General features: G+C 39.5%; 1 protein-coding gene across 5 annotated transcripts in view; it reads right to left on the bottom strand.

Moving 5' to 3' along the window:
• Nucleotides 1-17,312, bottom strand: part of THSD7B (thrombospondin type 1 domain containing 7B) — a 461,190-nt gene that overhangs the window by 188,942 nt on the left and 254,936 nt on the right. Inside the window, exon 1 of one of the 5 annotated variants that reach the window (XM_032445655.1) lies at nt 320-400. The exons of the other annotated variants lie outside the window; for them this stretch is intronic. Coding sequence (XP_032301546.1) covers nt 320-374 — 55 coding nt within the window. The 5' untranslated portion in view covers nt 375-400. Of the gene's footprint in view, nt 1-319; nt 401-17,312 lie in introns of those variants that run through there. 5 annotated transcript variants of the gene reach the window in all.

The raw sequence follows: 17,312 nt of genomic DNA, 5'->3' as shown, positions 1-17,312 counted from the left end.
CCTGAGGAAATATGACTATTTAATTCCGCTTGTACAAACACATATAAAAATGATCATAAAGCAACAATAATCTAATAGGAGAAGAAAGTCAAGTTAGATAAGGGGAAAACATGCTTAATAGGACAATTAGTCAGTGGAATAAACTGCTTTGGGAAGCAGCTGAATCACTGTCTGCAGTGATAAAATGGTGCAGATAAATATCACGGGGATAAGAGTATGTTCTTATAAGAAGCTGAAAATGGAGGAAGTGATGTTACATGATGGTGCACATCCTGCACAGCGGGTCCTGCAGCCCCATACAGCAGAACTGGTCACTCACCTTCTGCATTGACCAGGGAATTACCCTGAGCAAGGTGCCTCCATTTGCAGTGCATGGTACTACAGGTGAGGGCATAGCTGATCATTTGGCAAGAGAAATGGAATCAATATTAAATCCAGCTATCTCATTTTTAATTCCAGAGCACATGAACATACATATATAACTATACGAATGTTATTTAAGGATTTCTAAGTGAATGTAAATCAGACAAGGCTAAGTGGAAAGATTTTTGTCTAAAAATATTATTCTACAAAATCCACCAAGTCCACAAAACAATCTAAGGGCTGTAAAGTACAAAATTGCTTTCAGAATGAGAAGAAAAGGTAGTGGAAAGCACTAAGGCCAAATCTTAGCATATTAAAAGGATTTTGATGATCGTGCCTCAAGAGAGCCTCATCTCAATCCTAAGTTTTAAAACTTCCCAGAATGTCTTAACAGAACCATTTCACTTGGTAAGAACACTACACATATAATCTGTACTTGAAATGGACTTATAACAAATAGGTCAATTTATATGAAGAACTGCTACTCTAGTTAAGTTTTTCGAAACTGATTTTGAAACTATCGGAATCAGTTATAAGTTTACACTAAGAAAACAAGCACTTAAGATCCAAAACAACCCCCATAATGGCTGCAATTATAATCCCAAGTATTTTATCCAGCTGATGATGTTTCTAAAAGTAAACCTGTTGTTCTTCCTATATGGGTAGAGTAGTGACTCTCCTTGAGCCAGGGCCTTGACATTGTGCAAATGCATGAGTAAACAACGTCCTTTCCATTGCTAACAAAAGGTGAAGTAAACAGTTAGGGTATAGCCAAGCTGCTTCTACTGCACATCCCAGGCATCTGCACAGGGACCTTGAGGAAGAGCAGTAACCTAAATACAGTATTGAAAACCCCCACTGAGTTATCACTGCTGACCTTCTGGCATCCCCATTCCCAACCTCACAGACCTAGCGATCAGATCAGCACAGGCAGCTCCTCAGAGCTGCTTCTCCTCAACAGTAGGGAGCTTTGGGAGCACATGTGGAGCACAGTCTGGCCAGGCAGGTGGGCAGTGATGCCACCACCTCCCTTTTCACCATTTGTTGCCAGCATCTCACTGCCCAAAGGCTGCACTTACAAAGCAGAGACTCAGGAGTTGTTCCTTTTGTGTCTGCTTTTCCTCCCTCATCCTCCAGGCTATGACTGCAACCCTACCCTTAAGTCTGTCACCTCCTCCTGTGGTCAACAGGCATCAGGCAAGAAGGGTTTTCAGAGTCACCAGGGTTTAGACAGCTCCAGCTTTTGATGTGTGCAGTCTTCAGGCTACGTGAAAAATCTTCATCCCTTTTATACCTCCTGTATTTCACACCAAAAGATATCATTGTAAGATGAGGACCTCAACAGTGACACATCTTGAATGGGTAAAGGCAGCAGCAAACTACACCATACTTCACACTACTATACAAACTATATGAATTATTGTTATAGTTGTGACTTTCTTCATAACTAAATGGGCTTAAAAACCTGAAGATACAAAAAAAAAAAAAAAAGAAGGGGAGGGAATTTTACGCTTATTTCAGTTACATGTAGGAGCCTTTTTTAAATGCTCGTTTTTGATATGTCACCTTCATTTAGACAATTGCTCCAATAAAATACCAACAAGATTCAATAACAGGCATTGGATTATGAACATGCTGTCATCTTACAAAACAGCTGAAATTCAACACTGAAATTCAACACTAATTGGTTTTTTATTAACAGAGGAAAGTAACTATGACAAAGACTAGGCAACACAATGCAACTGCATCATGAGCTTATTTCAGCAGTTTAACAAAGGCAATTTCAGTCGCTGAGTTTTTGAATTTTCAGTACAGGCAAAGATTATTTTCTCATCAGTTCATTTTTAAAGCAAAAATTCATAACTAAAATAACCAAAAATTTGTTTAACTTCAGCCTTTTTCTCACAGATTGCCTGAAACACACCACACCAATTTAGGATTTACTACTTAATTCTTAGGACAAGAAGACTTAATTCATACTTCTCTACATCAAGACAACTCTAAAATCCCCATAGAATAATAAAAAGCCACTGTAGAAGAGGATTAGCCAAATTCAACTCACCAAACCTACTGATGCTCTTTGACTACTCTCTAGAACTCATCTCTTCTGTACTTCATGTAATAGGTGGAGATTTACCAGCCCTGACATTAACAAGACAGATAGAGATGCAGCAGAAGCCTTAGAAAGAATTGGCCGTTATTTAATGTCAGATGTGAATTTGGAGTGAAAAATTACAAATAAAAGGAAGGACTCACGAGCAATTACACTATCATTAGACAAATCACAATTTGCAATTATTCTCTGGCAAACACACGAAAAATGGAGCCTATCAGACCACTCTTTGCATACCAAAAGAAAGAATGTGAAAAATAAGGGTGGAAAAATCAGACGCAAATCTTTTACTATAGACTGTTTTCACTTCCAATGATCACTTCAGGACTAAGTAGTAAACTTATCCATGATGTTTTACTGCTTTGTCAAATGTTCAGTAGCTTAAATAAGGAGAGGGATATAAACACTTCCCAGACTACAGCCTGCTTGTTACTTAATGTTTACCTTCTTTTTCAGAGCAGCCATGTAAACTTACACCTTCCTTAAATCAAATGAGTCAGTTAAAAGAAATATGTGAGCAGAAGGTGAATGATGGTATGGGCAGTATTTTATTGAACGCCCACCAGAACTTACACATCAAAACATAGAACTTTTAAAAGATGCATTACAGCTCCCAGTTAGGAGGACACTGATATTAAATTAGAGGGCTAAATTAAATAAAATCTATTTTGTGCTGGTCAGCCAATGAAAGTGCACAGAGATAAAATAGATGGACACGTGGTCTTATGCCACCATTGATAAGCTACACTTCCTGTCCATCTAGAAGCAAGGATCTCTGAAATCAAGCAGACAAATGTGCAAGAGAAGTTGAAAACTGCAACTAAAATGTCCAAGATGCAGTAGTTTCCAGAAGGCAGGAAAATGCATAGAAATGGACCACAGACACACAATTGCAGTAAGAAAGTATATGGTCAGTGGCATATGTGGCCAATTATTATGTTCTATAAATGCTATTTCCCCATCAAAGTGAAAAATGCCTCTGAAGCCAGTTCTTAAGACTATAATCAAGCTCTTCTGCTAATAGTTTACCAAAGTCCCTTTTGCACTTCGGTGGCACCAAACTGGACAGTCCTGGAAGTACACAGAGAGTTATTAGACAAGTGCTTTGGCACACGGGTCACATAGAGCTCTCCTCTATGTGAACCTCCTTAGAGGCTCCCAAGACCTGACTGCATTAAGGTGCCTTGTGTGAACTCCATGCTGGCCCTGCGCTGAGCAGGAGGTTCAACCAGATGACTGTCAACCATTCATTCCAACCCGGAATGTTCTAGAAACATTCCACAATGAAGTATCCAATAAAATCAACGACTGCGCAACAGGACTTACTACAATGTCAAAAAAATAAAATAAAATAAAAAAGATTCTCAGTAAAAAATGCCACTGAGATCTACAAAGTCTCTTTTAGTCTGAAAAGTAAACTGAAGTGCAAGTCTACCAAATCACTATTTATAAAAGTGAGAAGCCAAGCAATAAAGAACTACACAGAGAATCCTGCCATCTCTTACAAGACATCTAGAACAGTATGGGGTGAAAGCAATTAATAAATTCAGTCCAGCTAATAAAGACAAACTACACATTGTTCTGTATGCCACCTTTTATCCAACAGAAAGATAACCATGTAATTAGCCCAAGAAGCATCCCTAATCCAGTTAGAAGCAAGTAATATAGCACTGCAAATGAATGTTTATTTGATATAGCAGGCATTGATTTGCTTTTCCTGCCTGCAAGAGCCACCTACAATCATGCAATAATTATGTCTGAATGGATACAGTGACATCTGCTCTTTGACACAGAGGTCACAAAAGCGTAAGGCAAGCAGGCTATTCAGTCAATAATTACGTATTACAGACAAAATGAAACACCACTAAATATCAAATCTCAAATAGATAACCCAATAAGAGTTGCTTAACAAGTATGTTATTGCTTAGTAAGGACTGCTACAATAATTATGCTCTGTTTAATATGACATTTAGCTTAATTGCAACCATTTCACCATCTGAGAATTCATTCAATAAGCATCTTCTACAATTACTCTGTCCCTGTAGCTCTGTACTAATTTGCAAAGTTAAGATTAGATTAGCAATCGGTTAAATAGAGTAGTGGGTTAGCAATTTCTTTCAAATACATTATAGATACATTCCAAGTTGCATCTGATACATAAAACATTGAAACAACTCTGGGAAAAAAAAAAAAAAAGAATGGGCTATTGTTGGCACAGTCCTCCACCTCATTTGTTTATTTACCCGAGCTTTTACTTCAAGTATCAAATTTAAAAGCAGTTATTCTAGTATTTAAAGAGACCCTAATAATTCTTAGTGAAGACTAAAGAGGCCCCTAAATCAAAACAGAGGTATGATGTCATTAATGCCTGGCTGAGGCATAACTCCACCAGATGTGATCACAACCCCCAGCAGATCACTGCAGCGTACACTTAAATTGAACACGCGTGTAAGAAACAGAAAACTGCAACTCATTCTGTGACTCTGAGAACAGGACATGAGACCTTTATTTCTAACAGCATTAAAACCATTTTTTAAATGGCTTTATGTAAATGTTCATATATTTCTATGAGGTATATGTAATTTTTAATGAGACTTAGATGCATGTGTCCTTTTTTATACAAACCTAACTGTTAAAGAGTATACAAACTACTACATATTTACTCACCAGTAAACTCCTTGTATGTTACAAAGATGTTACTCTTTGTATGATACAAAGACATTTGATAAAACACCACAAAAATATTTCTAATGATTTGAACAACAGTCTTACTAACTCTGCTGATGAATGCATAACACATATATTGTGCTCTCTCTATGTCAGTGCATTCAGTCCAATTACATCCTTCCTCACATAACAAGGAAACTAAAAGCTCAAATACCAGCTCTATACTGTGTCTAAGACACCAGAGTTGAGCAGTTCAGCCATTTTATGCTACAAAGTATATCGAGTAAGATACCAGTCAGAAAGAGCAGCGATGCAGTGGCAGAGGCTGCCCTGGTAGGTGGCAGAGTCACCGTCCCTGGAGGGGTTCAAGAGCTGTGGAGATGTGGCACTGAGGGCTGTGCTCAGTGGGCACAGTGGGGTGGGCTGGGGTTAGACTTGGGTATCTGAGAGGTCTTTTCCAACACCCACAATTCTAAGAAAAGCCACTGTTAGCATCCCTGCCTACTCCTCTGCTTTCCATAAGCACCGTCCTGTCTATCTGCTCTACACCTACTGTCACACCTCAGCCAAAAATCAGCTTTTTTTCCTTTTCTGAATTTATCTTAATTAATTCGATACTTATTATTAAGAGCAATACAGCAAAATGCTTTCTGCTATGATTTGTATGAAAGTTGCTATACAAAAAAAGTCTACTGCACTATTTGCAACATATCACACGTGGCAGATAAAAATCCAGATTCCTGTGATTAATTCTAACTATCTGCAGCCCTTTTTTCAATTCTCATGACCTACACAAACGAGTAATTCAGTATCTCAGTTACTCATCTCACTTTAGAACTGAATGAAAGTGAAGTTCAGCGACTCACAGCCACGCAGCAGTTTGTTCCAATTTTACATTTCAGGTTTTTACCTTATTATCCACACACAGTAACCACTCAAGACACACTCCAGCAAGCAAGACATTCTGCAGCACAATCTAAGGAACACTGTTGTTTATGAAAATGCAATGATTTACTAACCCCTTGACACACCGCAGGCAGGGCTTCTCAATATTAAGCACTAATGTAAACTGCATTAGCTGAGCTACTCAATCATATGTCCGCACCCCAGAGACAGCTTGGGAAAAATATTCTTTCCTTTCAACTCTCAGTTTAAAGTTAAAAATAAATAAATAAATAAATAGAAAACAACCCACAGACTGTAAACCATGTCTGTAGTACCCTCTAAATATGCCAGACAGGTCTGAGAAACCAGATTTCTTGTCTTGATAGCAGCTGATGTTAAGAAATGAGGTCATCATGTATACAAATCCAAGTGCTCTATTAAGCAATATATAGATGTTACCAACACATTACAGCTACGAATACTGCATATGCTGTTAAAACACTGCACTACTGGATTACAGAGAGTTAAAAATCAAAACTATGAAAATCAGTTCCTTTTCCGACATAAAGTTATTTGCAATCGTAACCTGAATAGGAAGCACAATTGGGAAAGGCTTCTACACAGAAAGACCTTCCCAAGTGCGTGGGCCACACACTCACTCCTCTTATTAAGCAACCCAATGGGCTGGGTTTCCCATGCTACTCACTGATCAGTATTTCTGCAAAGATGGACAGCACTATAACAGCAATCCCAGACAAGTTCGCGTAAGTAGTTAATGGGAAATGTGTCACTTTCAAATGAGCACAACCAGTTTTATAACAACTGGACAGAGGCCATTGTGGATCTATGCACATTGCTTTCCAGAGGTCTTTTTTCATTTTTTATTTGCAGCCCTGGTTTAATTATCCACTTTCAGTTAATTATAATTAAATTTACTTTGCTCTGGACACTCTATTTGGCGGTGTGAACTTCTGGGGAAAGGAAACCATTCTCAGAAAAATGCCACGCTTAGAAAAGGAATACAAAACATTAACAGGCACATCGAAGTTTCACAATGATGTGCTCTCCAGCAGTAAATCAATCTATTCATCCAACGGCTTTCCTAAGCAGAGGCTGCTGTCAGGAAGAAGGGCTGAACTCTGAACAGCCTCCAATCAATCTGAGAGGGCCAAAGAGCTTAAGTTTTCCATACACCGTAAAGCCAGGATGAAGGGTTTTAAGATTGAAGTGATTTTTACTTCAGGACTTTGGGGAAGAGTGACAGCTAAACACCGCTACACTACACTGTAAGTAATGAAATCCAGGAAAAGTCAATTCTGAAAAAAATTAAAAAAGAGAGAGGGAGAGAAAGGCGTTATTTTACAAACTGAAGTGGTTTCCTATCACATCACAAATTCAGTTTCTTGATTGCAAGGTCCAGGAGAACAGAATAACTAAACTACTTGAGTTTGCACTCAAGAGAACAGGATCACATCACCTCATTCTGATTCACAGGTGTTAGGACTAGAAAAATCTTGGGGATCTGGTGACAAGGATTACAGAAACTACAAACAAGCACTGCATATCTAGGTAGGTGCATCAGAAAGACGCGTGTCCTTCCTGCTTGGGGGCTGAATCCCCCAGGTCTTACTCCAAACAACTGCACCTGCAGGTGAGTGATAGCAAGGCACTGCAAGACAGGAGGTGTGCAAGGCTGGATGGGGCCCTGGGCAACCTGAATGAGTGGTTGGCAACTCTACCCATGGCAGGAAGGATGGATGGAACTAGATGATCTCTGAGGTCCCTTCTAACCCAAGCCATTCTTTGATTCCATGATCTTACAAAGAACTTGTATTACCCTACAGGGCTTTTGAGACAGAGTTTTTTTGTTTGTTAGTTTTCTTGCTGTGTTTCTTCACATTATGCATGTTGTGCTCCTGCAGAGAAGGATGTGGCACACAGCTACACCCAGCCCAGAGGAACAAACCATCTCCTGCAGTGCTTCTCTGTACAAAAGCTCCCAAGTAAGAGCAACAAAAGCTACAACGATACAGAGCAACAAAGCATTACAGTATAAAGAGCTATTTTTCATTTGTTTGCTTCTGTGTGTCTTAATTTTGGGGGGAAGAAGGGGTTGTTGTTTGGTGGGTTTCTTTCCTTTTCCAGTTAAGCTAAACTCCCCAGGGAAAAGCCAGCAACACCATAAGTACAAACAGAGGAGGCAGGTATGGCAATCCTGGCCATAAATCTGTGTCAATGGATTAGCCCAAGCCTTTTTAGTGAGCAATGCAGCAGACAGACTGCTAACCCATGTTCCAAGGCAGGAACAAACTGCCTTGGGAGGTGGGTTTGGGTTGGTTTTCAATACCTGCACTGCTAAAATAACGAAACCTGAAATGGAACTAAAGATGATTTATTCAAACCATGTACAAAATTATTCAGGTCAGCCCTGTAACGTGGGCAGATCTTTTGGCAGATGCTTTGCCAGTTATGAATTCATGGTAGTCACACATTTCTGAATAGCATTCAGCTATCCCTGGAAAGCTGTTTTTACCCAAGTTTTCAGAAACTTCAGCACAAGGCAAAATCCAGCTCCTTCTAGATGATGAAATACCTGAGAACACACACCTTGAGGGCAACTGTTTCCTGGAGATCCCTGTTCCCTGAAAACCACTGAAAGATGTGGCAGCGTGGAGCATTCAGGAGTTCCACAGAGCAGAGGTGAGTGATATTTAACTTGGAAATGTGGCCACTGCTGCTATCAAAGTTATTGTGCTGTGATTCTTTGAATTAAAAGAATGGTAAATTGGAGAAATACCAATTATGGGTGCACATCTATTGCGTGCATATTTTGCATTCAAACTTAAGCATCTGCTTTTTCAACATTAGCCCACCCTTTTTAACCAGCGATGTTTAGAAATAAATGTTCTTAAACGTAAGTAATCATTTAACAAGGCTTAACAAGTGTAGCCCTTAACAGATCTAATTAACAGGTTAATGATGTGCATAGCATGCATGCTCTCAAAAGCAAAGATTTTCACATTAAGCTTGTTCCTGTTTCACAGAAGCAGCTTTCTGTAGAATATCTGTGCTAATGTAATTACACATCTGGTACTTCTCCTGCTTTCAACTGCAGCAATATTTATAAACAGAGCTACTAATTTACACAAGAGTACCTAATTGTTCTAATTTTTTTGCACTGCAAATAAAGATATTTGCATGAAAATGCAACTGGAAAGAGTTCTCTCTTGCAGACCTGAGTGAATACACAAGCTCAGCATTCATCCTGCAGAATAAAGCCAAGATGGGCACCTACTGCCAGAACTGCCCATGAAACAGACTGAGCGTGCCTCGCATTCACCTTTATACAAAGGGGCCAAGCACAAGTGTTTAGTCACTTTCAAATTAAGCATCAGAGCTGGTAATCACCTCTGTTCCACTGTGTCACCAACACAGCAAAGCTAATGTTTTAAAATATCATTTCTTGGTGAAGTTCATTCATCATCCTCATTGTAACTGGGAAATGATGAAAGAAAGAGAAAAAAAAAAAAAGAAAAAAAAAGTAAAAACAGGGCAGGATAATGGAAATCCCACATTATCTGTGCCAGTATTGTCAAGAAAATGTAGTGGTTATTAATTTCAGCATGCTTCAAAAGCAACCACAGGTTCAAATACGATTCAAGAAGATAAAAAGCCATTCCTGCCTGAAGCTGCTTTCAGTTCAATTCAAATCACACTTAGGTTCATCACAACAGCACCTGAAATCCCACTGGTTACCAAATAGGGGCAGAAGATGCTGAACCCACAAAGATTTAATGAAAGGTGTGAGAGAGCCCCACATCCAGGTGTTACTGAAGGGAGAAGCTATGGTAAGTGGACCTTCACACAGCTGTGTGCTCAAGCTCCAGAACGCTCACAGGGGAGAAAGATAAGCCAAGGAAAATACTCTTTTTTTGCTTAGTATTTTAAAACACATTGGATCAAGAAGAACAATTCATTACTTATTTTAAAAAAGGAAGAGAATGTATGCATATGTGTGTAACTTTGCTGTTAAGTGTATATTTCAAAGGGGTTTCTGATTTGCTCCTTTATGAATAAGAATTTCCATCCAGCTTATTAGCCAGCATGTGGAGATCCAGCATTGCCATAGCAAGATAACCAATAGAGAAAGAGCCTTCTGGAGAAACAGTGGTCTTCCTGTCCTCCTCCAGTAATAAACCCACCTCTCAATTCACTCCCTGAGCAGATTTACCAAAGTACAATTGTACAGCAAAGATGGCAAAACCATCCACAACCTACTGCAGGAAAAAAACTCTCTGTCCCCTCAATTGATGGGCAACGCGCTGCTGTTTATAAATCTGGTCGTTCTGGCAAATAAGAATAATCTGGTATTCCACTAAAGACACTAAAATAACTGTTATTACTTGAGCTTTCAGTCCAGTGGGAGTTCTTTAATTCAATCAAGCCACTCGGAAATACTCTTCTATTAGAAATGTCTGTTCCTTTCCTATGATTCCCACAATAAACATTATTCAGAATACTTTGAAGTAAATAAAGCCAATTTGATTTGAAATCCTTTTAACAGTAAGTCACATATTTTATATATAAAAATCAAAATGACTGGCTGAATAGCAAAATCAATGAAAAAAGGGGAGCTCGGATGTCTGCAGTCTATCCTATCTAAAGTTCAGAAACGTAAGACAGAATCATAGAATGGTTTGTGTAGGAAAGGACCTTTCAGATCATGTAGCTCCAATCCCCTGCTATAGGCAGGGACACCTCCCTCTATTCCAATTTACTAACAACCCCATCCAGCCTGGCCTTGAACGCCTCCAGGGAGGGGGCATTCACAACCTCACTGGGCAACCTGTTCCAGTGCCTCACCACCCTCACAGTAAAGAACTTCTTCCTAATCCAAGATATTCACCATCTTTGAAAATCAGCCTTAAATGACTTTGGTTCTTCCTCAAGTGATCAAGAATGACTTTCAGTTTACATCAGACCCTGATATTATAGTAGAGATGAAAAGTAGCTTCTAAAAAGTGTAGTGCAATGCAAGCACGTGGCTAATAATATGTGAAATCTTTAAGTGCTTTTAAAACTAAAAAAATAAGATCCTTTTGTCTTTTTTTCTTTCTTTTTTTTTTTTTTTAAGAATATATACTGTTCTTGGGAGGCACTTAAAAAATTCACATGCAATCCTTTCTTACAGTAGAACCTGTATATTAGAAGCAAGCTGTTGCTACTTCAGTCCCTTAAGAAGAAAGGATAAGAAGGGCAGGTCTGTCGTACATTCTCCTACCACAAGGTCTCAAACAGCTCCATCAATTAGACCTGTTAGGTTTACTGCTCCATCACTCTTCCCAAGCCATTCCACTGTGCCATCCTCACATTCTTTAAAGTATTCTAATTTAAGCCAATAAAACAGTTTTGACAGGTAAACTGAGCAACTAAATGCTTTCCTACATTAACTTTAAGACATATAAGAATACATTATTATTACTCAGTCTACTTTTCTTTTCCTCTCAATATATCTGTTATAACAGTTACTGCTGCCCAAAGAAGTTTCCTCTGGTAATGGCAAATGCCACATGACAGCATTATGTATTTTCATACAAAATCTGCTTCCACCAGACCAAGAAGCAGCTTCCCACCAGGCAGTGTGCAGCCAGGGGATGCCCAGAGACAGGACCACGGCTACAGCTAACTCAATAGTGCTCTGTTACAGAAACAGACACCTAGAGCTGGACAAAACTGCTTTGAGGAGTAAAATAATGATAACCTAACATAGTAAAAAGAGATCTCACATTGTAAATAGGGGTGTGACATTGTAAGAAAAAGTGCAAATGAAAATGAGCCTTATGTAGGCCCTAGTGAGAAGAAACCCTCCACGTGAGCACTGTGTTCCTCCTGGGAAAGGCTTCAGAAGCTGACAGCCCAACAGCACCAGGATGAAACCTTGGGACCCTGTGGAGCAGGATGAGCACAGTTTTACCTGCATTATTATTCTCTTTCTCAAACAATTAGAGCTGGACTAATAATGATTAGACCCTTAGGATTTCAATTATGCTAAGAATAATTAATTGGTTATGTTGTACCTAAGGTGTGCTTTCTCAAGAGCAAGATTTTAAGTATAATAAAACCTTCAATGCCAACTTACTTTTCACCAGGCAGCCTGCTCCACATGCCCACCATGAGATTCCTTCAATGTCCTCCTCTCTGATCCTTGCCACATAAGACATTTTTAACATGTTATGTCATAAATTAAGGGAGTAATTAGTTAGCAGCGATAAAAATGTCATTATAGAAAGTACAGATTATATAAGTGGGAATAAGGGATGAGACTTATCAGGCAGAGGACCAGCTCCTCCTCTGTGAGATGCAGAAGGATGCTTGGTTGATCATATCCCTGAAGATATTAAGTACATCTACATGGATCTAAGGAAAGCATATCCAAAAGAAAGTATCTACTTAAATCATGAGCGAAGAAAGGACAACAGGCAGCCCCACAGATAAAGGTGTCCTAGAAAAGACAGCAGTCATCTCTGCATTTTGAAAACCTCCCCAGTGACTAGGAGTCCATCTAAAGTAAATTTACATAACAAAAGGACAAGCCCTGCAAAGACAGGAAGAAAGAATTTACCTCTACAAACACCCACTTAAAATTTTATGAAGGATGGACTCTTTCACAGTCAGTGCAGCTCTGTGTATTTTCATCCCTGCAACCTCAGTCCAAAGTCCTACCTCTGCTGTAATGAAACAAGACACAGGATCACATCCTCACTGAACAGATCGAGCAGAGCACTTTATAAACTCTTCCTTAGGTTACTGCTATATAAAACATCTCAGGTTTCAGATGTGAGTAAACCCACTTGTAACATGTCTGTAAGGTTTTAAAAATTAATAATTTATAGGCAAACAGATTTTCACCATCAAAACTTTTAGATGAGCTCAGAAGCCCATTTTATAGCCACCTTAAAAGACTCCTAAATCATGCAGTCATAATTAAGCTGTTTATATAAACTACATTAAAATATTAATACAGAACCAAGAATATATGTAAGCAGCACATAGCAGTAACAACCAAATGTCATTAGACCCTAATGGACTACAGTACTCAACAGTCAGACTGCTGTAGCCAGTCAGCAGGTACCAGTCACACCAACACGAGCTGGGTGGTTACTCATCATGATGCATATCCTTTGCCCCAGGGATGAAAACAGCTGGTTCTTCCTGTAAAATCTTTTGTATTTTCCTTTCTTGAGGGAATTCAAGTCCCAGCCAAATTAATTGGATGGGCAGGCAGAAGAAATAGAAGAAAACATTATTTTTTAGCCTTTTTTTTTCTCCTCCACATGCACTTGCTAGATCAAGGAGAAAAAACACACTTGTCCAAGGGCAAATATTTGTCCTACAACATCCATGATCTCATCGGGTACCAGCAAGAGGACTCCCAGCCTGCAGTCAATGGACACAAGCACAAGGCATCACCTCCCAGAGCAGAACACAGGGATGCATCGCAGTGCTAGCACCAATCCACAGTGATAACAGTACACATCCCTGCTCTGCTCGTCCCCTAACCCTGTCCCCTACATTCTGCCTGCTAAACCAGTTGCAAAGTTTCACTGATTAGCTTCAGTTTGCCAAGAAACATTTTAAGGAAAGCCTTTGAATTTCTAAATGGGTATCAGCATGTTAAATAATTTCTTTTAAGATGTCACAGGAAAAAAAATTGGTATTGACTCAGACTCCCTTCCAACTGATGCCTAATCCATATTACAATAATAATGTAAATTATCACCAAGGAGTGGTTAGCCATTGTGGTCAGATCACATGGCAGGCAGACAAGCTCCACCAATAAGTAAACTAAGAGAGAGAACGGTAAATGTGCTGATTATGTAAATGGAACTGTTTGAAGTCAAAGATGTGGGCCTGTATTTCACTGATAAAATGAATAAAATAGAAAGAGAGACTGCATAAGCAATTAAATTTAACTTTTAATCAATAAAAGGGAAACTGGGACCTAAATCCACTTTATAGGATTTAGGAATCAAAGCCTTCGTGCAACTCAGACAGCCGTGATGCCCACTTAACTAAAGGGAGGCTACCATAAGACAAAAATGTCACATTCTATCTTGATACTGCACACAAGAACCATCTAACATTAGATAACGATAACTTGGTATAAGTGATGTTCCTCATCTTTAGATCTCGATGGCTTTCTTTGCAACTAAAGCTGTACTTGCAACAGCCTTGGTGGCAGCGCCTTCCGAGAGCATGAGGTATGAGCCCACCTGTCCCTCTGCATTTGCTATCTGAGGTTCTGCCACTTCTTTGAGGGCTCCAGAAACAGGAAGCACACAGTGTTAAACTTGCATTATATGTTACAAAACCCATGTTAGTAGAACTCCAAGTCAGTACCCAGGCATCACCAGCTGCAAAGCCTCTATTATTCTGCCTTGCTCCAGAGCAGGAGGCATTCCAAACTGCCAAACACGGCAGCCCAACCCTTGACAGTCTTTTTGGGCTCACTACCATGTGCCAAATGCAATCCTTTTACATTTGTCCTTCTCTGCCCATCATTTCAATGCCCTGTGATGCCACAGTCTGCCACCAGGCACCAACTCCTTCTCTTCACAAAACATCAGCAAGAACTCTATGGTTCTGGCTATGCCAAACTTCCATTGACCTTAGACACCACCTGAACTGCTGCTCAGTATTTTACCTTTCAAGGACAGCAGTCCTGTTCATTTATCTGTTTCCTAAAGCACTATATAATAACAGCCTTAGTAAAAGAAGGAAACGTATTTACTAAAAGCATCTTCATACATGAAAAGTAAAAAAAAAAAAAAAATACATGCAGCAGATAGAACACAAATCCATGTTGAAATGTACTTCCTAATGCAAGAATAACTGGAATAAAAATATACTCCATATTTGAGACTACAGTGGTCAGATTTCATCCTGAGGAGAACAAAATGACTACCATTTGCAACGACGCCTTTGATAGTTCACTAATTAATGATCAAGGAAGCATTTGCTTCAGCATAATTTTATGCTTTATATATGGATATCTTATTTGATTATAATTATTACAGGCTGTAGAAGTTTATTAAGGCCAATCATTTCTTAATGCAATTAAAATCTCAAGGGAGAGATATGAAAATGGTGAGAGCTCATAACCAAAAGGGAGCCCTACCAGTTTCCAGCAATTATTCCAACATATAAATTAAAGCAAACTGCATGATTTTTATTTTTTTTTTTTCAGTAGATTTTTGTTAATATCTGAGTTCAAACAATCAGCAGCTGTTACAAGTAGTAGCAGGCGCCGATCTCCAGATACCCACCTCTTTGGGGAACAGGCTATGCAGCCTTTTCCTCTTCCTGGATGAAATCTCCCATTCTCAAAACAGCTCTCTGCTATCGTCTGCTTCCCAGCCACGTTAACACAACACCCCTAATCCTTTTTCTTCCAAAACACTGTGACATTTCCTATTAAAATGAGTCTAAAAACCCATTTCTTCACAACACAAATAATTATTTGTTCCTTCACCCAAAGGTATTAACATGAAGATTGGAGGGTAAAAGCAATAAAAAGCATACCTGAATGGATTCTATGAACACACATCTTACCTTGTTCTTTTATACATTTTTGAATACCTCTTACCTCCACCTCTGAGCTGGTACAACAAATTATTCTGTTCCAATCCTGTCATTCTCCCTCTATTGTCATCCTTCTCTTTCTCTGCCCAGACAAGAGCCTTTCAGGGCTTACTATGCTCTTTACCCCAAGACCTGCTTAAGAAAAGTAATATATAGCACACTGATGGGAGCCAGAATGTGATTTATTTCCCATTTCATAGTTCCCTTCCAGTTTCCCCTGAGAACCTGAGTAATCACGTTGAGAATATCTTATCCCTGCCACACTGTTGCAGTCGCATTTGCTCCCCTTGGAGTGTCTTTTGATTTAACATCTTGCATTTACGCAAGATAATATTATAGTGTTCCAAAACTATAGAATTTTGAGAAATAAATCTTTAGTAAGTCAATGTACACTGGAAGGCTGTGTACACAGATGTTTCCAAAATACACAGACAAAATTTCACTACTGCTTACACCACTGTCATCTTCTTAATCATTCTGTTGTTCCAGGAGCTGAAATGCCAGACAAAGCTTGGAGAGAAACTAGCTGAAAAACACCAGTTCTGAAGAGGATATCTTACCTTTCCTCAGCACCAGAAGCAGAACAAATGCAGACCTTAGAAAATTGACTCAGCAGGAAGAAAAAGCCAATCAGGAAAACATACGGCAGCTGGTGTACAAAGCAGCATATTTCTGCTTTACTACTGGCACAGGAGGTTTGACACCAGTGACACGGGACAGCCTGAATGTGGGCAGAGAGCATTCGTGGAGCAAAGACAGCTTTGCAGCCTTAAAGCGTCCGGTGGGAACCAAGGAGCGAGCAGAAAAGCAGAGTGGAAAAAGGTTCACTCCAACACAAATCGCCTTCCTCAGACTTGTTCCAATGAGTTACAGAAATTTCCTAACTGTAAACTGTGACTGACAGCGAACTGTTTTCCTAAGTATGCCTAATAGTACAGAAGATAAGCGTTTCCCCTTGTGTCAATATTCCACAGTGATAGCTTTTCTCCTGAGGCTTAGAGAAATCCATCCTCCTCTAATCCCGTTTTCCAGTGACAACTTAAGAACTGAAACAGCAACAATTCCCCATCTACAGCGCTAACTCCCAAATGGCACAGACTTTTTCCCCATTGCTCTCTCCATAGAGCTCAGCATCCTCTGAGAGCACAAGGTGGGATTGCTGAGCCCAAGCACTTCTGGAGCCAAAGACACAGCAAAGGTAGGAAGGAGATAAAACAGCACCACTTCTCTTTAAATTTTACGTTTGTTGATTGTAATTTTTGTTCGTTGAAGAGGGCATTGAAGTCATCTTGGATCAGCGGCCCTCAGCTCAAGGCAGTGGTGCTGACCCTCTCCAGACCTGCCGGACACCCACATGCAGGCACCTCAGTTTTACTTAACAGCAGCTCGCTGCAGTTTGCAATACGCAGAGTAAACGTTATGCTATACAGAGTAAACGTTAATTTCAAATAGTTCTGCTTGTCTGACAAAGCACATAGAGAAGCAAAGACTTTTGCTAATAAATCAGCATTGCCTCTGTTTGGCAATTTATTTGAGGCAGCCAGTAGCATCCCTCTAATTGTAGCAGCATCTGGAGCAACCACTGTTTTGCTGTTAATTGCACTTGCCAACTATGAACTGCAACAAATTATAATCCTATTTA

The sequence above is a fragment of the Coturnix japonica genome, chromosome 7 (assembly GCF_001577835.2).
Source record: "Coturnix japonica isolate 7356 chromosome 7, Coturnix japonica 2.1, whole genome shotgun sequence".
NCBI lineage: Eukaryota > Metazoa > Chordata > Aves > Galliformes > Phasianidae > Coturnix > Coturnix japonica.
Note: the sequence above shows the minus strand (reverse complement) of the source record. Positions and strands in the feature narration are given on the sequence as shown.